Source organism: Mobula birostris, chromosome 25 (genome assembly GCF_030028105.1).
Source record: "Mobula birostris isolate sMobBir1 chromosome 25, sMobBir1.hap1, whole genome shotgun sequence".
Classification (NCBI taxonomy): Eukaryota; Metazoa; Chordata; class Chondrichthyes; order Myliobatiformes; family Myliobatidae; genus Mobula; species Mobula birostris.
This window is the reverse complement of record NC_092394.1, coordinates 16346983-16370923: the sequence shown is the minus strand read 5'-3', so window position 1 is coordinate 16370923 and position 23941 is coordinate 16346983. Positions and strand designations below refer to the sequence as shown.

Sequence of the window (23941 nt, the reverse complement as noted above, 5' to 3'; positions counted from 1 at the left end):
TGTATTTACTATGCTTTTTTATTATATTTTTGTGCTGCATCAGATCCAGAGTAACAGTTTTGTTTCCCTTTACACTTGCATGCTGGAAATGGCATTAGACAATTTTGAATCTTAAACAATCTTGAATTTTAAAAAAAAAAGTGTTTGATGTTCTGCTTTCCATATGAACAGAGGGTAATAGGCACAGACCAGATATAGATAGATACTATATTGATCCCAAAGGAAATTGGGGTCACAGTAGCATTACAAGTGCACAGATGTACACCTATTAGAAGAGAAGTAAGAAAGAATTAAAAAAAAAACGTCATTTTAAACAGTGTAATAGGGGGTACTGGTCACTTCCCCAGCTATAGGTTGACTCATTATAGAGCCTAATGGCCAAAGGTAAGAATGACCTCATATGGCACTTTTTGGAACAGCACAGCTGTCTTAGTCTATTACTAAAAGTTCTCCTCTGTTCAGCCAAGGTGGCATGCGGAGGGTGAGAGTTCCTCGGCATCCACATCACCGAGGACCTCGTGTGGTCTGTACACACCGGCTGTGTGGTGGAGAAAGGCACAACAACACCTTTTTGACCTCAGGTGGTTGAGGAAGTTTGGTGTGGGCCCCCAGATCCTAAGAACTCTTTACAGGGGCACAATTGAGAGCATCCTGACTGGCTGCATCACTGCCTGGTATGGGGACTGTACCTCCCTTAATCACAGGACTCTGCAGAGTGGTACAGACAGCCCAGCACATCTGTAGTTGTGAACTTCCCATGATTCAGGATATTTACAAGGACAGGTGTGTAAAAAGGGCCCGAAGGATCATTGGGGACCCGAGTCACCCCAACCACAATCTATTCCAGCTGCTACCATCCAGGAAACGGTACCGCAGCATAAAAGCCAGGACCAACAGACTCCGGGACAGCTTCTTCCACCAGGCCATCAGACTGATGAACTCGCACTGATTTGAGTGTACTCTATATTACACTTACTGTTCTATTTATTATAAGTTACTATGATGGCTCATTTAGATGGAGATGTAACAAAGATTTTTACTCATGTATGTGAAGGATGTAAGAATTCCATTCCATTCCATTGTCCGGGATTGCCAGGATTTTCTGAAGGGTTCTTTGTTCTATCACAGCCTCCAGTGTGTCCACTTTGCCTCCTATAACAGATTAAGCCTTTCTAATCAGTCTATTGAGCCTGTCGGCATCACCAGTGTTGATGCCGTTGTCCCAGTACACTGCTGACAACATCAGAGTGGTAGAAGATGTGAAGGAGAGGGTCTGCATACTCCAAAGGACCTCTCTCTCCTCAGGAAATAGAGGCAACTCTGGCCCTTCTTGTACACAGCCTCTGTACTGGTGCTCCACTCAAGTCTGTCATCCAGGTACTTGTAGGTCCTCACCACATCCACATCGTCACCATCAGTAGTAACAGGAAGCAGTGCTGGCTTGGTCTTCCTAAAGTCCATCACCATCTCCTTCATCTCCAGTGGATGTTGGTGGGAAAGCTCAAATTGCCTGTCTGCTTTGACAAAAGTTTACAGTTGTGAATGTAGTGGGATTTGGATTCTGGCATTTGCAGTATCTGGCTTCCGGAACTGTGCAACCGGTGGGCAATGCTGTTGTTATAGAAGTGCTGTACAAATGCTTCTGGACTGGCTTGACTGACGGGCCTTTCAATTATTCAGTTATAAACATAGGCTTTGCTAAATGTGTTCCCCAACCTCCCATCCCATGGGAGGGTTGCAAAATTGTCTTCTGTGATAAGATGAGCCATGATACTAGTTTTTAAATATAATTGGCTTGGAATCCGCCATAAAGATTATTTTCCATTATTGAGTAAAATTCCCATAGCAGCTGTTTGTCTGGGTTGCTGTTCATTGCTGATGGGATGAAAGTGAGAGAGAGCAGTGGGTCATGGGCATGTTGACTTCTAAACCCAGGGAGGGGAGGAAAAAAAGCCTTTAATGAATGAACCGTCCTTTGTCTCTGTGCTTCAGGTACACCTCCTCCGTGAAGTATGACTCAGACCGGCATTACGTCAACAATGTGTTCCTGCAGCACACCTTGGGAGTTGGCTCCTGCAGCCAGACAGTCATCTGTGTTCCCGACTGCACGTGGCGGAACTACAAGACAGAGCTGAAGTTCGAGTTTCAGCACAAACCGCTGCGGTTCCTCAGCGCAGTCATCGTGTACCCCAAGTATGCAAAGACTGTCTACACCACCACTGTGGATTACAACTGCAGGAAGGCGGCCAGGAGGTTTTTGTCCAGTGTGGAACTCGAAGTGACAGACTTCAGCAGCAGTTAAAATGGTGCTCCCCACTGACGTGTTTTCACCCAGAAATCCAGTTCAGCTCTCGACTGTCAAATTGCTTCTGAACTTGTTCAATACTGTGTTTCTTTACCCTTTGTGTCTTAGTCTCCTAATTATTTTTAATCACAAAAGTTTAGGATTTCCTTTAGAAATGTTAAGGCATATTATGTGTATTAGCTAGGAAACATAGTGCAAGAATGCATTTGATTTTTTTTTTTAGAATTCCTTTTAGTATGTTCAGACTAAAGATTGTCGGTGGGGCTGGAGGGTGGTTGCGTTGGAAGCTGTCGGCCACTAAGCCCAGGCTTCAGTCTGTGTGGGGATGGAGGTTCTCTTGATGCTCGATGTGAGATCCTTTTGGGGAATGGAGGATTCTGCTGCCAGACTTGGCTGCTGCGTCCAGCCCGTCGCCGAAATGGGTGGGTCGGGGAGTGGGGGGGGGGTGGGACCCCCAAAGGCACAACTCCAATAAAATTCCACTGCGCACGTTGGACAGCTTGCTGTGAAAGTAATTTGGCACAGTTAAAATTCCTCTCGCATTTATTACGCAAGCAATTGTGTTTTGAAGAACTTGGCCAAATTACCATCCACTTTCGAGGGTTTGGTGAAAATAAACCTGAGGTTTGCAATACTCAGTTTGCACCATTGGGTTTTAATGTGAGCAGTAGGTTATCTTAACATGATCCCTCGCATAAGTCTGTGATGAAAGTGTGTAACTAAATGGTGGCTGACGTTACTGCTCCAACCTGGATTGCAGAGTTCCATTAGGAGTTTGACAGTGGGGCAGTTTCAAGTGTAATGGTACATGTTATTAACATTGCCCAGTGGAAGGTAATTTACTGTTTTGCAGTTTGTTGCTATTCATTCCTTGTAGAAATATCTCCAGGGTTTGTTGATGCATAGAGCACCATCTCCTGTTTCTAACCAAAATGGAAAACGTGTGTTGTTTTTAACCGACTACAGGGTTTGCTGTTCTGAGAAGAGAACGAGACAAAATGTAAGAGGCCTTTTTGGCAAGAGCCTGCCGCAATGTTATCTGACTGTTCCTTGAAAGCGGGAATCTTGTCTATATTTATTCACCCATCTAGCCCATTTGTACATAAGTGCTCTTTTCCCCAACCTGTCACCAGTTGCAACCTCCAGCACTTCTATTGGGGCTTATCACCTTCTGAGTGTTTTGACTCAATGATATGTAAATATTGGAGAATGAACAAATTCCTATGACACTATGTAGCTCCGGTAATTTTTAAGAACGCTTCTTTTGTGTAATTGGTTGCTGAAACCCCAGTATTGAGGGTGTAATCCAATGGAAACTGGGATCTACTGACCAGACTCCGTTCACAACCAATCCAATACCGGGTGTGGTTAATGCGAAGCTGTGTTGTGGAGGAGATGTGAGATGGAGGGACTGAGGGGAAGAATACTGATAGGTGGGTAGGAAAGATGGGTGCTTCTGAAACAGTTGCTGGGATTACTCAGCAGACCACTCAGTCTGTGGGGAGGAAAACAATGGCACTTGGGGTCGATGACCTTTCAGAATGTAGATGGTGAAAATACTATTTAAAATGCTGAGTGACTTAGTCAGATGTAGTGGAAGGTCCGAAGTAAGTAAGCCAAAGGGTTGTTGGTCTGGATTAGACTGTGTTGATGTCTTGATTCTGCAGCTCCTTTTCAAGACAATGATATTGCCATGAAGGGAAAAGGGAATTTGTCGCCAGCCATTTGTAACAGCAACATACTTCACAGCTAGCTGCTTTGATTGGGCTGGGGAAGGGTCGGGATGATTTATTTGGCCACTTTAAAGCATTCAAACACTTCAATGTACAGGAAGGGTTCCAGTGAAACAACTTCCCAATTGTTCAGAGATTTCATGCATGGCATTTAAAAAGACCAAAAAGGGAGGGGTGGGAGGTTCTGTAATGAAGCACTTGACTAAAATGTGACACAAATGTTTGCACAAAAATCCCAACTCAGCCCGAGCAGTTCTTTTAAAAAAACTGTACAGGTCTTGTGTACGTATGTGTATAGCTGGCTCAATAAATATGGATTATTTTAATGTGTTTGCAAATGTGTCATTAATAAAGTTAATGTGCAAGATGGCATGCAACTATTGATTTGGTCTCTGCTTAAACCTCCAGGAGCAGTGGAGTGCAGCTTAATGTTATCTCAAGCTAGCATTGAGAAGGGGAATTTAACCTGGTTGAAGAGCATGTGTTAAGATGCATATTAAGTGTAACCAACTGTGTGAGTGTTTCAAGTTTGCACGCACAGTTGACTTGACAAATGTGGTGTTGCATACTGGATATCTGTCTAGGCTTTCCAGCAGTGATTTAAGTGGGCGGCAGTGGGGTAGACACAATCCTGGCAGTTTTTGAAACGTGACACTTGCCCTGAAATAGTTCAGATAAGCTGGGAAGCAGACTGGCTCTACTTGATGCATGTTTAGTAACTGAAAATGATTAAAATCATTAGTCTTAAAAGGAAATGCCCGTTTGACTCCCAACCCGGTGGCACTGTAGCTAAGCATTTAGCATAGCACTGTTACAGCGCCAATGACTCAGCTACAATTCTGCTGCTGTCTGTAAGGCGTTTGTATCTTCTCCCTGTTACTGCATGTTTTCCTCCAGGTGTTCCTTTCTCCAAAGATGTACAGGTTAGGATTAGTAAATTTTGGGCATGCCATGTTGGCACTGGAAGCATGCCGACAGAGCGTGCAGAGGCTGGCCCCAGCACATCTTTGGACTGCTGGTTGCTGATGCAAATGATGAATTTCATTTGTGCTTCAGTATCAAAATTGGGTATAATATCAGTGGCATATGTTGTGAGATTACGTGTTTTGTGGCAGCAGTACAGTGCAATACATTAAAAAGCTATAAATTGCAATGAGGTCTGTGTATATAAATTTAACTAGTGCAAAAATAGTGAGGTAGTGTTTGGGGTTGCTTCATTATCTGTTCAGAAATCTCTGCATTGATGTACATTTTTTATAACATGATCAAATTAGCTTTTTGTCACACAAACATCAATGTTTATCTCATTATAAAAATCCAGTAGCAGCTTCCACATTAAAAATTGGCACTTGGAGTAAAACAGTTCAAGGTTTCAGCTTTCTGATCAGGTCCAAAGTCTGTGTGCAGAGTGATGGTCTGGAGTTGCAGTATATTGTCCCGGCAGAGTAAATAGGCTAGATAAATATCGTTAAGTGTTGAAACCCTGATTATATTATTTTTACAAAATAAAGGTCATGCCAGATGGGAATGTCTCATTTGGTTTAATGTGGTTTTTTTCCCCCCAAGAATGGTGAAATCTGGTTTAACTCTGCCACCAGTATCCCAAGTAATTACTGCTTTCGTCTGAGGTGTGTTCTGAAGAATGAAATATCATTTCACATGTGCCTATGGCAAACACTTCCCTGATCTGTGACAGTTGTATAAATGTCATCAGTATCTTTCAGCTTCTTTAGAACCCTCCTTAATGCACTAATGTATAATTATCACTGCCATCCGTGTGTGTGTGTTCGTGTTCGTGTTCGTGTTCAATAGCAGTCCAGGCATAGTTCTCCTTCCTCCATGAATACTCTACTGAATTCCGGCTTGGGATCCACACTGAAGAGGACCTGATACCAACCTGCAGCACTGTCCACTGAGTTTTCTCTATGGAATTGCATTGAGTGGGTGACCATGAGTTTAAGACCACGTGTCCATAGTTGTTGGCTGACTTATTGAAAGGCCTATACGGAATGGATGCAGAGATGATGTTTCCTATAATGGAGAGTCCGACCAGAGGACACAGCCTGAGAGTAGAAGGAAGTTCCTTTAGGACAGAGATGTGGAGGAATTTATTTAGCCTGGGGGCAGTGAATCTGGAATTCTCTACCACCGACTGCTGTGGAGGCCAAGTCATTGGGTATATTTAAAGTGGAGGTTTAAAAGGTTCTTGATTAGCAGGGGCCTTAAAGGTTATGAGGAGAAGGCAGGTGAGAGGGGTAATAAATCAGCCATGATGGAATGGCAGAGAAGACTCAATGGGCTGAATGGCCTAATTCTCTGTCTTATGGTCAATGTTGGAGGGGAAATGAAAGGAGCCCCTTCCAAGGAAGGGAATCTCTGCACCTATTCAAGTGAACATACCATATGTTGAGGAGATCTGATGCAGTGCTGGTTTGATTGTGTGCAGAGCATGCAGGTGGAGAGTGGAAGAGGATAAAGTGAATGACATTATGTGCAAACATCAGTATTCTGAACATCGTGGTAAGTTGGTTCTCGAGAGCGACTGTCTGATATGTCATATGATTTATTTACTTTTTAAATTTTATCTAGGGATAGAGCATGCAACCCATCTATTTAACCCAAGCCTAAAACAGGACAAGTTACAATGACCAATTAACCTGCTAATTGGTGTGTCTTTGGAGTTGGGGAGGAAGCCAGAGCACGTGGAAGAAACACACGGAAAGAACGTAGAAACTTTCTTAGATTGAACTCCAAACTCCAACGCTCTGAGCTGTAATAGCATAGCGCTAACTGCTATGCTACCCTGGCACCACGATCATCAAAATACTTCACTTCTCAGTGCATGTGTTTCTTGGATTCTTAGTTCTTGAGAATTCTGTGGTCTGATGTGGATTAAAGTTTTAACTTTTTGCAGCACACCTTTGAAAAGGTTAAATTACAACACCTTCGTATTTAAAAAAAACACTGGCTCACAAAGGCAGAATTTTGTATTTGATGGTTTCAATTTAATGTTGGCATTGAATTTCCACCACTTTTCATGCACTTTTACTGAAATGGGTGCCGAATTAGAACTTGAGTCTGCAGCACAATGGATATATCTTGATTTATACCCATTGATGCAGGCTGCAAAGTTCTCTGGATGGCTGTTTGTGGTGGCAGGGCTCGTTGAATCTTGTACAGCTTTAGCAGTCCGTAAGCATCGTGATGAATGATGGACTCACTAACTTTTTATTCTGAGGAGGCTGTTGAAAATCCCACATGCTCTTGGGACTCTGCCACATATGGGTTAAGTACTTGATGGGCCAAATGGATACTGTGAACAGAATCAGGTTTAATGTCACTGGCATATGTCATGAAATTTGTGGTTTTGCAGCAGCAGCAGTACATGATAGTTAAAAGCTATAAATTACAATTAAAAGTATATATTAAAAGAAGAAAATTAATTAAGTAGTGCAAAAAGAGGGGGAAGGAGAACTGGGTAGTGTTCATGGTTCATTGTCTATTCAGAATCTGATGGCAGAGGGAAAGAAGCTGTTCCTGAAATGTTAAGTGTATGCCTTTAGGGTCCTGTATCTCCTGACTGATGCCAGCAATGACAAGAGGACATGTCTTGGGTGATGGGGGTCCTTAATGATGGATGCCACTACAAGGAGGTGTCACAGCTAATGGGAATGCTGCCCTTCAGCTCCAGCGACCTGGGCTTAATCCCGACCTCAAGTGTTGTCTATGTGGAGTTGTGTGGGCTTTGTCCAGTTTATTTCTGGGACCCAAACACACGTGAGCCCATTGGTCACTCAATTGCTCCTAATATGTATGTAGCTGAGTGGGAGAATCTGGAGAGAGTTGATGGGAATACATTGGAATAAATGGGTGCGTTATGACTGGTCTTAACAGGGGCTAAGTGACTCCAACTCTTCCTGATAGCTACGATGTAGTGCACCTTTCTTTCCACTGGGCTTCCATTATGTCAGTAAAGACTGTTCTTGTGCTTTCTGTATGCTTCACTGTTTTTTAATCAGTCATGGGCCAGGGATTCTGTGGAGTTGAAAACGTTGTATTACTTCCCCATAGGAGTCCTTGAGAATATCTTTTGAAGCATTTCTAGTACTTTTTGTCACACAAAAAAACTTGAGTGGGTTGCTTGCTTTGGGAGTATGGTGTCAGGTGTGCCAATGAGGTGTTCTGTGCTTCACAGCTAATAGTATAATAGTTACTAACACAATGGGTGTGAATGCAGATGACACCTTTCACCAGGTTTTGATGTACATGTGACAATAAACTTGAATCTTGGTAAGTGTAACACTATTACAGCGCTAGTGACTCACCACTGTCTCTGAGGAGTTGGTATGTTTCCCATGACTGTATAGGTTTCCCCTGGGTGTACTAGATTCCTCCCACTTTCCAAAGACTTGCAGGTTGGTAGGTTAATTGGTCACATGGGCATTGTTCCCTCTGCACATTAAATAGTTAAATTAACTCAGTGCAAAATAAAAGTAGTGATGTGGTGTTCATGAATTCAACGTCCATTCAGAGGAGAAGAAGTTGTTGCTGAACACGTGCATGCACATGTGCATGTCTCTGTGTCTTCAGGTTCCTGTACCACTGTTACACAGAGATTTGGATCATATTTTCACAGCGCCCCCCCCCAACATAACCCTGTGCTTTTTGCTCAGTCTATGTAGTCCCCATCTCTGAAGATGGATCATGAACAAAGTGTTGGTTTTGAGCTTCAAATGCTCCCCTTTCCCAAAGGCCAAAAGCTGCTGGTGCAGTGGTGGTGGTACATTTCTTAAAAAAATCACATTTGCCTTTGCTGAGAAGCGAATCCTGAGATATGGAAAGAGGTTTTCATTTTCCCTAAATATTGTGGCCTTTATTGTCAGGAAGTCATGTTGCACCATAAGACAGGTTAGTAGGGGATTTCATTTAAAATAAATAGTTCAAGACCCATTCACACTACGCAGAAATAATGGATCTTGATGACTGAGGGTTGGGGTGACATTGAACTGACTACTGCTTACATCATTCATGTACATGAGGAGTAAAAATCTTTATGTTATGTCTCTGGAATGTGCAAATTATAGTAATTTGTAATAAATTGTATGTACAGTAAGATATACAACAGAACAGTCAATATAGCTAAGAAATACAATTGATCAGTGTGAATTGATCCCCTGATGGCCTGGTGGAAGAAGCTGTCCCGGAGCCTGTTGGTCCTGGCTTTTATGCTGTGCTACCGTTTCCCAGATGGTAGCAGCTGGAACAGTTTGTGGTTGGGGTGACTCGTCTCCCCAATGATCCTTCGGGCCCTTTTTACACACCTGTCACTATAAATGCCATGAATGGTGGGAAGTTCACATCCACAGATGTGCTGAGCTGTCCGCACCACTCTCTGCAGAGTCCAGGGTACAGTTCCCATAGCAGGCAGTGATGCAACCAGTCAGAATGCTCTCAATCGTGCCCCTGTAGAAAATCCTTGGGATCTGAGGACTCATGTCCAACTACTTCAACTGTGTGTTGAAAGAGGGGCTGTTGTGCTTGTTTCACCGGAGCCAGTATGTACAGACCAAGCGAGGTCCTTGATGATGTGTATAGCAAGGAACTTAAAGCTGTGTTCACCCTCTCAATCCCAGATCCTTTGACGTCAATAGGGTTGAGAATGTCTCCATTCCTCCTGTATCCACAACCAGCTCCTTTGTTTTTGATACTGATTCTGGAACTGACAGGTTGAACTTTTCTAGCTGAGTGGAGCTAAATTTAAGATGAAAGGGCTAACAAGTAAACCATGCTGACTAATGGAACTGAGCAAGAAAACTTAAAAAAAACAGGAAATGGATACTGTTGGAGGATTGGAACATTTATTATTTTGGTTGCATGTAGTTTTCTTTTCTGTGGTTTTACAAAGCCCCTCACACCTTCTTCTTGAACTAGCCCTGGTGCAACATTTTCATTCTGCACGTCATCCCAGGAGTCCTTGTAGTAAACTAGGCTGCTAATTTTGTGCCTTGGTGTACAGTTACACCACCATGCAAAACCTTCCACTCAGCCAGATTAATTTACCACAAGTACATTTAGCAGCAAAAAAAAAAGCCATAATTTTTGGGTGGAAAATAACTTTATTCAATCAATATTTTCTCAGCTTGAAGCTCTGCATACGGCAGGATAATGTAAGCACCGAGTCCCTAAGGAATGATATACAAGCCATTATGAAGCTGAAGCAAACACTTTTTTTCTTTCTATGAACTAAAGTCTAGAAGACACTAATAGAAGGGTTCAAAAATATAAGGGTCATCTTCAATCAAAATTTCGAGGAATGGCTTGTGCCATCTGTGCGGAAGCAGGTAGTTTTCATCGGCTGGAATAGTTTACTACAGAGTAAATGTTTCCAATTTTGTGGGCGACCAACCAATCTCCAAGTTGGTGCTCTTGACACTGATCAATAATTCTGCCCAGGACAGTGGCTTTGTGATTTGCATTACTTGATTGATTCCAGAAACATGATCCTAAGACAATTGTTCCAACCTCATCACAGTAAATAAAAGCTTCAATTAAATATCTCTGGCAACCAGGAACCTAACATCCCAAGAACATCCTTGCACAGTCTACTGCCTTTGTGACTTCATGAACAGGAATGTGACTGTCTTTTACAGCTCCCTCCAGTGCAAGTTCTACTACCGTTCCTAGTCCCTCCCTTGTCCTTTGAATGAACAAATAAAAATACAATGTTTTGGGGTTGAGAAGCCTTCAGCCTGAGGCGTTAGCTTAGTTTCTTTTCAAACTGGGTGTTTGCAGCTTTTTCTGTTTTTACTTCGCATTTCCAGTAACTACATTTTTTTTGTTTTATGATCCTTGCTAGGTATTCAATTGTCGGGGTTTAATTCTGGGTGTTGTGCATCTATATTCTGATTTCGGGTGGCATTTGTGATAATTATCAATATATGAATAGCACTGATTTTTATAATAAAAAGTGATTTATGAATTTATATGCTTTTTGATTTTTTTTTAAAAAGCCTACAAAATGAACATTCAAAAATCTGTAATTTAAGGGACTGGACTTTCTACAAGGTGATGTGTTTTGTACTGTAATTTGCTTGTGTTGGCCAAACAAAAGGAAACAAGGGGTAAATTTCAAATGCATTTTGACCCAGCTTGCAAAATATTGTTCAGATCTGGCTCTGGACACTTTAGCTCGAGTTTCCACTGAGATAGTTTGCAGGGCTTTGGAGGCGCTTAAAGTTTAATGCTGCTTTTTGTTTTGTTTCCATGTTGCTTAAAAACAATAAATTTTCTGGAGAAACTGACTCCTGTGCATCAATGTAACTAGAAACTGATTTTGGGGGGGAAAGCATTGGAAGAGCCAATGCTCAATTCAAAATCACAGACTTCTCACGGGTTCTGGACAAGGTATTGATTTCAAATCCTTTTTGTTACTCCATCTATAAAACCTGAATATGGAATATTTTTATTACAAGATTACTTTACCTCCCCACTTACACTGGAAGGTTGTTTTGGTGATTAGTTTATACAGAAAGTCAAGCCAAAAAAAGCTAATTTAAAACTAGTGCAGTGATGCGTAAGAATTACACCTGGATTTCCAGTTGGCCAACTTGAACCTTAGAATTCCAGTTTATTTTTCTAATCCAACAGAGATTAACTATAGGTAATAGTGTATTTGAGGTTTATAAGACATTCATTAGAACAGATGTTCCCAACCTCTTCAATGCCATGGACCCCTACCATTAACCAAGTGGTCCAGGTTAGTAACATCTGCATTTGTGTATCCAGTGTCCTCAGTTAAACTAATCTTTCCTTTCTTCAATTTTAAAAAAAAAATTGGTCAGAATTTTGGTTCTAGCAAAAAGTTAAATTGGATACTACAATGTTTTAACACAAATGTACATGCATAAAGTGTACACTATTCATTTTATGAACAGAGTAAATGGTGAGGCAACCTGATTCTAGGTTTCCAACAATCACTTTAGCTGTTAATGAAAATGCATAACTAGCCCTAGGCAATTTGTCAGTAGTGGGTAAAGTGGAAAAGCTGTAACAGCTGTATTAAATAGCAGCCACTGAGATGTCTAATTTGAATACAGGTGCTTGCTGATCCAGTCTGACTAGCTCCAGGAGCTGATGATTTATTATTCACCAGGAACAGCAGAGTGCTTGGAAGCAACTTCAGATGATTGTACAATCAGGTCATTTAAATACAGAAATTCATACATGATTGTGTCATTACTGTCAAGGCATTACTTTACTGTTCAACCCTAATTGCCTAGAGTTGGTGCTGATTTGGAATGCAATGTTACAGTCTATGTGGAGAAGGTATTCTTACTGTACTGATGGGTAGGTAGCTGCAGGCTTTTGACCCAATGACAGTGACGGAACTGGGACTATGCTTGCAAATTGGCATGGTGTGTCTATTAGAAGGGATTTCTTGGGTGGTGGCAGTGCTCCACAAGCCTGCAAACATTTTCCCACCAGGAATTTATTTTACTTATTTATTGTGGAATAAGCCCTTCCTGCCCTTTGAGCCACCCCACCCAGCAATCCCTCTATTTATTCAAGCCTAATCATGGGACAATTTACAAAGACCAATTAACCTACCACCTGGTACATCTTTGTCTGTGGGAGGAAACCAGAGCACCAGGAGGAAACCCACACAGTCACGGGCAGAATGCACAAACTCCTTACAGGCAGCAGTGGAAATTGAACACAGGTTGCCTGTACTGTAAATCATCATGCTAACCAGTACGCTACCATGCCACCTTCAGAATATAGGCCAGGAGCTTGTGAGATGCCTTTGAAAGAACCTTGGTGAGTTGTGACAGAGCATCTTGTTGAGGAAATCCACTGCAGAATGATGTGCTGGTTCAGGAGGACATGAATGTTTAAATTGGAGGTTGGAAAGCAAATACAGTGTGCTGCCTTGTCTGAGAAGGTGCTGATTGGGCCATTGCCAATATAAATTCCTTTGTTAATAGCATGTTTGTTTTATCTTTGTGTGTAATCTTTAGAGACCATGGCATTGCTATAATGCTTGATCTGTAGTTACATAGTTCAGTTATCACAAATTAAGTGCTTGATAGCCAAACAAATATTAATTTAGAATTTAAAAAAATAGTCCAAGTCAGAACTTGTGAAGTAAGGAAGAGTTGATCTTTCATATCCACTGTCTTTCATGAGAATCTTCCCTCCCTTCCCCAAGGAAAGATCATTGGTCTGAAACATTCTGATTCTCCGAACACAGCTTGGCCTGTGGAGTATGTCACACATTTTGCCTTTTGCAGATTTTGGTCTTCGGGGACTTGGGTTTTGCTAATAGTTGTACATATCAGAAGTTGTTAGCAACGTGTAAAAATAACCTGGATGAGGTATTTCTGTGCATGCAATACACTTGCATTGATTTTGGATTTGTAATTTTGAAATACACAAAAATAGCAAATAAAAAAAAGTTTATAAATTACTATCTTAATAAAATTTAAAATGACTTTTTAAAATTTATACATTATCTTAGTACCCATCACCCTTCAACTCTGAGTTGGTTTGTTGAAATGTTTTGGTGTAAATTTAGTTAACTTGCATTATCAGAAAGGACTGGATGTGCCATTTAGAAGGAGAATCATGCTAGACATAGGCCATAGCTTGGGGGTGGGGTGGGGTGGGGTGACGGAGTAGCCAGAAATGGTTTTATTACATGGTTTCTCACCTGAATGGAGTAATTACTTAATCATCCGTTTGATCACCTTATTTGAGAGAAACTGCAGAACTGGTCTAGTCTCTTACAAGTCACTAAACCTTGGGGCTCCTGCAAGAGCATAGACGTGGGATGCAGAAGTCTTTGATTGATGATCTTATGACCCACACATTCAAATTAGTTGATACTGTGCCTGCCGGTGAAAGGATCTTAACTTTACTGGATGAACATGAGAAGATGGGGGCTTTACTCCACCTTAAAATCAGATTATCACCATTTCATAACATCTCTCACTAAAGAACAAGACTAAGGCACGAGAAAGTGTTTGGTGTCCTGGGTTATCAATTACAGACATCTGTTCAAACAGCTCAAGTTTGATTTGGTCTGAATTTACAGGAGGGAGAAGAAAGCCATTAGACTGCACTGGTTAAAGCACCAACTATTTTACCATTTGTGCTCATAATAATTATAATGAAACTAGGAAGTCCCCCTTAGAAGCAGGGATCTTATTTTTTCCAAAAATAGAAACTCAGATTGAATCATTTTCCTTAATTTTTAAAAAAAATCTTAAGCACTGTAATACTCTAATCCTATCTTGATTGTTTCAATCTTAAAGTGCATACCAGTTTCTAAACCTGAAAATGAAATGCAAAACAAGATGCTACCCCACCAACTTCAATTTTGGTTGATTCTATTTAGGATATTTCTCGGACATTTGCAGACACCATCAAACATCAAGGTGATTTTAAACACAATTTACATTATGTGTGTAGCTTTCCAACTATGAGAGAATGTCTGTAGTTGGAGGATTAGTTCCTTTGACTGCGTACACTTCAATACATTTTGTACTTCAGGTACTTTGCCCCATAAAGTAAGCGTTTGCGTGATCTTTTGAGGCTAGTTGCTGGTAGATTTCACTGCTGATGACGTATGGATTCTACTTCGGACAACGAGTTTCAGAGAAGTTCTTTCGGCACAACTGGATCTCCTTGTGCATGCTGTTCTGCGCTGCCAGGTACCTCAACTGCCGATTTAGTTTGTAAAGCTTGATCCTCTCCTCTTCTGCCACAGGGTCATCAAGAACTCCATCCCACCGCAGAGATTCATTTACAGAGGTAGCAAGTTGGTCGATGGAGGATGCTTCAGTGTGATCTCCGTTATCTCCATTAGATTTAACACTGCTTTCCATGTGGTCTGGACATGATTTGCTATCTCCTTGACTGGATGATGTTTCAATGCTTGGAGGTGCTGTAGGAGTATGGAGTTCGCTGCTTTTCCCACGTTTATGAACTAGAGAGACAAGAAGTGTTAGCTGGATGCACTGAATCAGAATCAGGTTTAACATCACTGACGTATTTAGTGAAATTTGTTGTTTTGTGGCAGCAGTACAGTGTAATACATAAAACATACTATAAATTATAATAAATATATTTTAAAAAGTACTGCAAAAAGAGAGCAAAAATAGTAAGGTAATCTTCATGAGTTGGTTCATTGCCTGTTCAGAAATATGATGGTGGAAGGGAAGAAGCTGTTCCCAAAGTGTTGACTGTGTGTCTTTGGTCTCCTGTACCTCCTCTGATTGCAGTAATAAGAAGAAAGCATATCCTGCATGATAGGGATGCTTAATGATGGATGTTGCCTTTCTGAGACATCGAATGAAAAAAGCAGTGTTTCAGGAGTTTGATTTATCAGGTAGATTGCTGGAAACAAGCTCAGTACATAGTAATAAGGAAACACTAACATAATTTAAGGTGAAGATTTACATCAAAAGGATACGGCTATTATAATCTCTGCACTTTTTAAAGATTGGATCTGGATAAATCGATGTAGGTGAATTTTATTTGCTGACATTTTAAAATTAAGATTTGGGTTCTACTCTGAATACCAATGTAAAATAAATAAAATCAGGAAATGGGCATGCAGAGTAGCTGGGTGAATTTGCACACACTATTGTACAACTGTTTACAATATTGTAATTACCAAAATCAGCAAACAAAAGCTTGAAACACACACGCCACCAGGCTCAAAGACAAATATCCTGCTGTTATAAGGCTCCTGAATAGATTTCTAGCACAACAAGAATGAGCTCTTGATATTTCAATCTACCTTGTCATGGTCCTTGGAACCTTATTTGTCTAGCTGCATTGCATTTCCTTTGTAACTACAACACCATATTCTGCATTCTGTTACTGCTTTTCTTTTTGTAGTACCTCGGTGTATTTATGTTTGATAAGATTGTGTAGAATCTACACCTATTTTATTTCATGGACCAATACCATCAAGCAAGGGGTCCACGGACCCCAGGTTGGGAACCCCTGGTGTAGATGGTACAGTTTTATTACTGTGTCTCAGTACATATGGCAATATTAAAGTAATTACCAATATGAGACTGATCTTGCGTGTACATGTCATTTTAATTTCTATTATTTCCTTGATGTCTCAAGTTCATGCAAAGTCTTTGCATCTACATCCTTACGGAAGAAGTAAACAACCAACCTGGTTTAATTCCTACCTAACACTCTTCTGAATTTCTTAAGATGTTTGTGGATGGTAAATACTCTTCTTATGGACGGCTGGGTGTAATCCTAGATTGTCATACACTAAAGATTTTTATCTGAGATATCAGATACATCTTAAAAATATCTGCATCATCTGTAGATACCCAGGAATAGTTAAGATTATTTAAGTAATCAGGGCTGTTCCGTTACAGTTTCTAATATTAGACTGCCATCTACTGGCTGAATTGCAATATTGCCGCCTTGTAAAGGTGGTGCTACTCTTATCTTTATTTATAAGCACAATTTGAGTGAGGAAGTTTTGCTCTAAAATGGATGAACTCTTTAGGGATTGGGAGGGGTTGCTGTCAATGGTTCCACTTAATATCAGAGAATGTACACAATATACAAACTGAAATTCTCACTCTCCGCAGACATCCTCGAAACAGAAGAAAACCCTCAAAGAATGAATGGCAGAAAAAACATAAGAACCCCAAAGCCCCCTGCAGTGCACACAACAATGAGCAAAAATCTTGCTAAAACAGTCATTAAAGTTCATATGTACATGCCTTGTCATTATCCTTCTTCTGTAGAACCCTGTACAGAGCCTGGGGCAGGTAAGTTATCACTATAATAATATACCTGGACTGTCAAGACTTTGTTTTAAAATTTTATTTGCTTGACAAAGTTTAAGTAGTTTCAGCAAAATAGATTAGCTTTACTAGAATGTGACATGAAATGTGTCAAATATGTAGAAATGAACATACAAATTAGAAGTAAGTGTAGACTCTTCAGTCCTACAGGTATACTATGCTATTCAAGAAGATTAGCATACCTGATAACCGGAACTCTGTGTTCCTGTCTACCCCTGCCATAAAAAGACTCAAAGGCTTTGCTTCCAAAATCCTTTGAATTAGACTCATGGCCCTCCAAGAGAGAAAAAAATCACACTTTCTATCCTAAACAAAGCTGAGTTTGACCACTCCCACTCTCCAGTTCTAGAATCTCCCAGAAGACGAAAAGTCTTTTCCACACCCACCCTATCAAAACCCCTCAGTATCTTATTGGTTGTCCAACATCATCAAAGTTGGCTGAGCTCTGTTGTGGTCAACATTATGCCGAATAGCTGCAAAATGATGCCATGGGTCGGGGGAATGTGAAAGCTGTGGGAAGATAGTAGACTGGAGAAACTCAGCTTATTTCCTCTGAACCAGGATTCCCAGCTGTTTTCTTATTATCCCTACCATTAACTGAGGGGCTGGGGACCCCTGCTTCTGAACAGGGAAAGGGGATTTACCAGAGCTGCTTGAACTTGCAAAAGGTCTAGATGGAATGTGCAGCTGTAGAAAGGAAAGTCAGATATCACAGATGGAATATGATTGGCAAGTGAATCAGGGATAACACAAGAAATGCTTTTTAAGTACAATGTGTGCTGAGGATTTCTGGTCAAGATGGTGCCTGTGTACAATGCTCCTTCAGTTGACATCTTCTGGATAGATCATGAAACCATATATTTCACTTCCTTTATGTCCCTTACATTTGTTTTTCATCTTGAATGTGATTCTAGAACTGTTGGAGCCTCTGATTTGCTGTTTGGAGATTGTTCGGGTGTTTCAGCGCTCTGCAGTCTCCGAGAGAATTCTGGGAGGCAGGGGCAGTGTGCACCAACTTCAAGGCGGGCAGGCCACAGGATGGCTGCAGGGCACAGCCAATGTTCAACAAAGTAATCAACCATTTCACTGATTAAAGCTTCCATAGTTCGCCGATTAAACCGACGAGGGAGATTGAAACATCGAGGCGAATGAGGAAGTTTGGAGATCATTTGGGTACTTCCGCGCTCTGCAGTCTCCGAGAGGACTCTGGGAGACAGAGGCAGCGTGCCTGAACCTCATGGTGGGCAGGCTGTGGGATGGAGCGTGAGCCGATGTTTGACACTCCATTTCGCCAATTAAAGCTTCCAGTGTGTGCCGATTAAAGCGATGTGGGAGATTGAAACATTGGAAGGTGAGTGAAGGCTGCCTGCCTTTTGATCACTGAGGATCACTCTGCTACGCTAGCAGAGAGAGGAGAGCCTGTTGTTGTGCCCAGAGAATGTTGCCCAGGTTTTCTGTGTTTTGGATGTGGACTTGGACCTTGGACTGTAGACTTTTTTTTGGGGGGGTCCTATAGTTTTTTGTATTTTGTTTTTTTTTTTGCCCGATCTTTCTCTTTTTTTGTGCAGGGGAGGTTGGTGGTGGGGAATTGGGGTTGATGTGTCTGTTCCATTTTTGTTTTTTTTTGTGTGGGGATGGGGATTTGGGGGTTGATGTTCCTGTTCCGTTTTTGTTCATTTTTTTTGTGCAGGAAGTGGGAAAATTTGGGGGGGTTAATGTGCCTGTTTCACTTTTGTTCGCTTTTTTGTGTGGGAGGGGGCTATTTTGGGGGTTGATGATCGTGCTGCCTTTCTTTTCTTTCTTGGCTACCCAGAGAAGAAGAATTTCAGAGTTGTATACTTTGACAATAAATGAACCTTTGAACCCTTACTGAAATGTTGGAAAGAATCAACAGTGATATTCAGATGGGATTGGATACATATTTGATAGTAAAAAAGACAATTTTTTCAGGAACATGAGTAAAACAATAACAGGACAAGAGTTAATCAAACTTTATTTCAAAAGATTGGGACAGGTGGGGTGGACTCAATAGGTTCTTTCTGCACTATGCCATTCTACAGAAGTACTAGCTGTATTGAAAGCCATATTGGTGGCTGTTTCTATTTGTCAGTCACTAAGAGGAAGTACATTAAAAGTCATACATGTCAGAGAAATAGGCAGCAAAATCTAAATCATAGGCCAAAACTGGAAGCAACCAGTTGGCATCCAAGAGAAAGTGGCTCCTTATTGACATTGATTTGATGATGTGATGTAAGCTGGGTCCTCTTTGACAACCTATCCCATGATTTTTGTAAACAACAGGAATTCTGCAGATGCTGGAAATTCAAGCAACACACATCAAAGTTGCTGGTGAACGCAGCAGGCCAGGCAGCATCTCTAGGAAGAGGTACAGTTGACGTTTCAGGCTGAGACCCTTCATCAGGACTAACTGAAGGAAGAGTTAGTAAGAGATTTTAAAGTGGGAGGGGGAGGGGAGATACAAAGTGATAGGAGAAGACAGGAGAGGGAGGGATGGAGCCAAGAGCTGGACAGGTGATTGGCAAAAGGGATATGAGAGGATCATGGGACAGGAGGTCCAGGGAGAAAGACAGGGGGGGGGGGGAGAAAGAGGATGGGCAAGGGGTATAGTTAGAGGGACAGAGGGAGAAGAAGGAGAGTGAGAGAAAGAATGTGTGTATAAAAATAAATAACCGATGGGGTACAAGGGGGAGGTGGGGCATTAGTGGAAGTTAGGGAAGTCAATGTTCATGCCATCAGGTTGGAGGCTACCCAGATGGAATATAAGGTGTTGTTCCTCCAACCTGAGTGTGGCTTCATCTTTACAGTAGAGGAGGCCGTGGATAGACATGTCAGAATGGGAATGGGACGTGGAATTAAAATGTGTGGCCACTGGGAGATCCTGCTTTCTCTGGCGGACAGAGCGTAGGTGTTCAGCAAAGCGGTCTCCCAGTCAGCGTCAGGTCTCGCCAATATATAGAAGGCCGCATCGGGAGCACTGGACACAGTATATCACCCCAGCCGACTCACAGGTGAAGTGTCGCCTCACCTTGAAGGACGGTCTGGGGCCCTGAATGGTGGTAAGGGAGGAAGTGTAAGGGCATGTGTAGCACTTGTTCCGCTTACAAGGATAAGTGCCAGGAGAGAGATCAGTGGAGAGGGATGGGGGGGACGAATGGACAAGGGAGTCGCGTAGGGAGCGATCTCTGTGGAAAGCGGGGGGGGGGGGAGGGAAAGATGTGCTTAGTGGTGGGATCCCGTTGGAGGTGGTGGAAGTTACGGAGAATGATTTTTGTGCTGGATTATCCACTTTTCTTAGCTGGTTTATTTTTCTATTACCAAACTTTTCCATATTTTCTATCTCCAATTTCCTTGCCTTTTGTTAAGCCAACCATTCCCTATTTACACCCACACTTGCTTTTTCTTTAAACACAAGAGATCTGCAGATGCTGGAAATCCAAAGCAACAAACACAATGCTGGAGGAACTCAGCTGGTTAGGCTGCATCTATGGAGAGGAATGAACAGCTGACATTTCTGGCCAAGCCTCTTCATTGGAACTGCCTTTTCTTTGCCTTTTTAATTTTGTTAGTAATTCTTTCTAACAGTTGCCTGAGGTAAGTCGTTACGTCATCCAAATGATCATTCTAAAGCTGCTGCAGGTACTTTGTTGGTATTTTCTTTGAAATACTGTATGTATTTCTCACATATTTGCCCCTCTCTTTTCTTTGATGACACTTATGAAGTGTCATTTTGTCTGTTCTTAGCCAAGGTTCTGGTTTTGTTACCGGTGTCTGTAGCTTCCTGTTTCAAAGATAGTTGTAATTCCTGTTTGGTACTCTAATGGTTTCTATAATATAATATTTGATTATGAAATTTGGATACAATAGGATCTCTTCAGAGCCTCTTAGATAGGTACATGGAGCTTAGAAAAATAGAGGGTTATGCGCTAGAGAAATCCTGAGCAGTTTCTAGAGTTGGTTACATGGTCAGTACAAAATTGTAGGCCAAAGGGCCTGTAATGTGCTGTAGATTTCTATGTTCTATATTTTTGGAAATTTGACACAACTAATCAGAAATTTTTCTCTCATGTGTTTAGGGCATATTCTAGAGTTGGTGGAAATAGCAAATTTCAACAGCAACTAATTTTCAAATTTGGATGTGGATTGTAGATTGAATTTAAAATGCAGCTCTGAACAATAGTTTTCCTGGAGCTGCAGATTGGGGTTGATTGCAAACCTGGAAACACACATTCACTTGAGGTTGGCATATGCATGAATCCGGCCGGAGAAGGGGGGAGGGTGGGGGAAAGGTGGGGGAGAGGGGGAGAATGCTGATTAACGTTCATTTTGGCTGTCTGAAGCATGAGTGTGAAGAAGGTGGTGTTTGCTAATTAGATGTAATTCAAAGGACACATTGTAAATACATTGTAACTATAGATTTGTCCTGCTGTTACCTTTGATCTTTAGCATATAAAAATGTCATGTAATATTGGGTCAGGCATACCTCTTCAAAGAGTGTCTCGATTATGGTGCCTGTTGCTCGTTTTTGATGAATAAACACTTCTATATCCACTATCTTCTGTGTCCCACTGATGACTTTGTTCACAGTTGCAACAAGTGATTAAAGATATGACAAAGTCTGTAAATTTTTGACTGGAAGAGAATATCCTAGTTTGTAGTTTAGATCCTGACCCATTACAGCTGTAGTCTGGATCTTCCACCAGCAGGGTGAGAATGTGGGCGAATGTCAGATGGAGCTATGGGCCATTGAGATGGGCAGACAAATGACTGAAGTGGTTTAGCAGTTTGCTGCTGGAACCAGGGCGAGGTGTGTGAGTCAAGCTTGTGTTGGAAAGATGAGGCCAGTGCCTGGGCCAGGGAGGTCACCATGGACCAAGGAACATAATTAGGCCATTCGGCCCATTGACTCTGCACCACCATTTGATCATTGCCCACTCATTATCCCTCTCAAACCCATTTTCCTGCCTTCTCCCTGTGATCTTTGACACCACACACTTACTAATCAAAGGACTGTCAACCCTTCACTTTAAGTGTACCCAATGACTCGGCCTCCATAGCCGTAGTTGGCGATGAATTCCACAGATTCTCCACCCAGGAATGTGGATAGTTGCACCGCCCGTGTCAGGGGCAGGGAACATGGGCAGTTGTGCAAGGGAAGCTGAGGCGGGAGCTGATGAACAGCTCGTGCACAGGAGGATGGGTGGGGGGGGGGGCTTGGTGTTAAAGGGCCCCTGTGCCAACCACTCACGTCTTTATGAAAATGATGCCCTTGTACTTATTTTCCCTCAGTATTACCACAGATGTAAAAAAGGCTCCTGCCAATTTAGAAAGATAGCCAGCCAGCCAGCCTTTGGCATTCAAGAGGTTGAATGTTTCCGGTCACCACCGGAGTAATACTGAACCAAAACTGATTATCATGTTGTATTGGGCAAATGACAAGATGGTACCAACTTATAGTCAGAAAAAAAAGGCAGAGGCGGAGACAATTAACTCAAGAGCTTAGGGCCTTGAGGGCATGGCTGCTGTTAGTGAAGGAAGTTAAAGGGTTGTTGGTATTTACAGACAGGAGTGAGATCAGGGATGCATTTGAAGACAAAGGTTTCAAATTTATCATCAAGGCAACGTTTATCTCAGAGTGAATGCAAGTCTGCCAACTTGGTAAAGAGTGGCATAGTAGAGTAGTGGTTAGCACAATGCTTTACAGTAAAGATGACCTGATTTAAATTTCCAGCACTGGCAGGAGTTTGTACGTTCTCCCTGTGACCACGTGGGCTTCCTCTGGGTGCTCTGGTTTCCTCCCACAGTCCAAAGACATAGCGGTTGGTTGGTTGATTGGTCATTGTAAATTGACCCGTGATTAGGCTAGGGTTAAATTGGTGGGTTGCTAGGCAGTGCAGCTCGAAGGGCTGGAAGAGCCTATTCCATGCTGTATCTCAATGAATAAACAAACAAACAAACACGGTGTAATGAGATTTGAAGGGCCGGAAGAGAGTATTCCATGCCTTATTTCAATGAATAAATAATAAATAAACATACAAACAAACATGGTGTAACACACATAAAAGTTGCTGGTGAATGCAGCAGGCCAGGCAGCATCTCTAGGAAGAGGTACAGTCGATGTTTTGGGCCGAGATGGTGTAATGAGATTTGGTACAAGTTAGTTGGTGTAAGTAGGAGATTTAGACCATAAGCTTAGAGAAAGTAAAACATTATAGGAAACCACTTACAAGAGTACATTATAGATTAGAATATATACTTCTACAGTAACAAATAGTTTCAATAGCAGATTACCTTAACCACGGTTGGGACGAGTGGAATGTGAGTGTTGGGGGGAAGGGGAATTGATATCCCTATTCAATGGTTATTTATCCTACCCATTACTGTTTCAGCTGAGGTTAATGGCGTACTTGAAGAGCTTCTCCTTGTTTTGCGGGAATTCTTTTTTTCTTTCACACCCTTTTTCTTGATTTTCTTCTTTACTGCCGAATCACCAGTGAACTTCGCGGCTGACTTTGCCTTGTGCCCGCTGGCCGGTGTATTGTCTTCCATCATCAGCTCGCAGCTTTTCTTAACCCACGCCGTAGCATCGGTTTAGTTTTGGAAGTTTTATAAGTTGCCAGAACAACAAACGTCTTCTAGATCTGTGGGTAAATAAGAAAATGCGTGCGTGCACGTTGGCCGACCCTTGAAGTCTAACAGTAATTTAACTTTCGTTAAAACTTCCTGCTTCCTGGATTTCGATCGCCCGACTTTTACATTTCATGCAATATGATCTAGTTTGCTCTGATCTTAAATGCAGAGCAAGGGGATCGATGACAGGCTGTTCATTACTATTTCATTTGCGGTTTAGTTAATAATTTTATCCTCCTCTGTGGTAAAAATTTCCTTTCTCCCTCCATCCCAATGCACAAGCTGCACCGACGCGCCGAGTGACGCGTTACCATGGCGACGCCTCTCTACTCTCTCCCCAACAGCAAAGCACCTGCGCAGAAAAAAGTCCAAAAGTTAAAGATCAAATAACGATTAAAGACCAGTGAAGA

The 23941-nt window shown here is 41.8% G+C and overlaps 2 protein-coding genes across 2 annotated transcripts in view; one reads left to right on the top strand and one right to left on the bottom strand.

Annotated features, from left to right (window-relative positions):
• rflnb (refilin B) overlaps positions 1-4415 on the top strand; it is a 38273-nt gene extending 33858 nt beyond the window's left edge. The window contains exon 3 of the mRNA XM_072242795.1: positions 1993-4415. Coding sequence (XP_072098896.1) covers positions 1993-2302 — 310 coding nt within the window. The 3' untranslated portion in view covers positions 2303-4415. The remainder of the gene's footprint in view (positions 1-1992) is intronic.
• A 5731-nt stretch (positions 4416-10146) lies between these two features.
• On the bottom strand, positions 10147-23860 carry liat1 (ligand of ATE1). Its single transcript, XM_072243759.1, has 2 exons — positions 23276-23860; positions 10147-15025 (listed from the first exon to the last, which is right to left on the bottom strand). The coding sequence occupies exons 1-2, from the start codon at positions 23451-23453 to the stop codon at positions 14673-14675; spliced, it is 531 nt and encodes a 176-aa protein (XP_072099860.1). The 5' UTR covers positions 23454-23860; the 3' UTR covers positions 10147-14672.
• Between the last annotated feature and the right edge of the window lie 81 nt (positions 23861-23941).

What these genes read in the sequence shown, in the direction of transcription:
- liat1 (XM_072243759.1), bottom strand. Translation starts at nt 23,453, where the DNA reads ATGATGGAAGACAATACACCGGCCAGCGGGCACAAGGCAAAGTCAGCC. An exon ending in CTCAGCTGAAACAGTAATGG is followed by an intron (nt 15,026 to 23,275) that starts GTAGGATAAATA and finishes TTGTCTCTCTAG; the next exon opens with TTCATAAACGTGGGAAAAGC.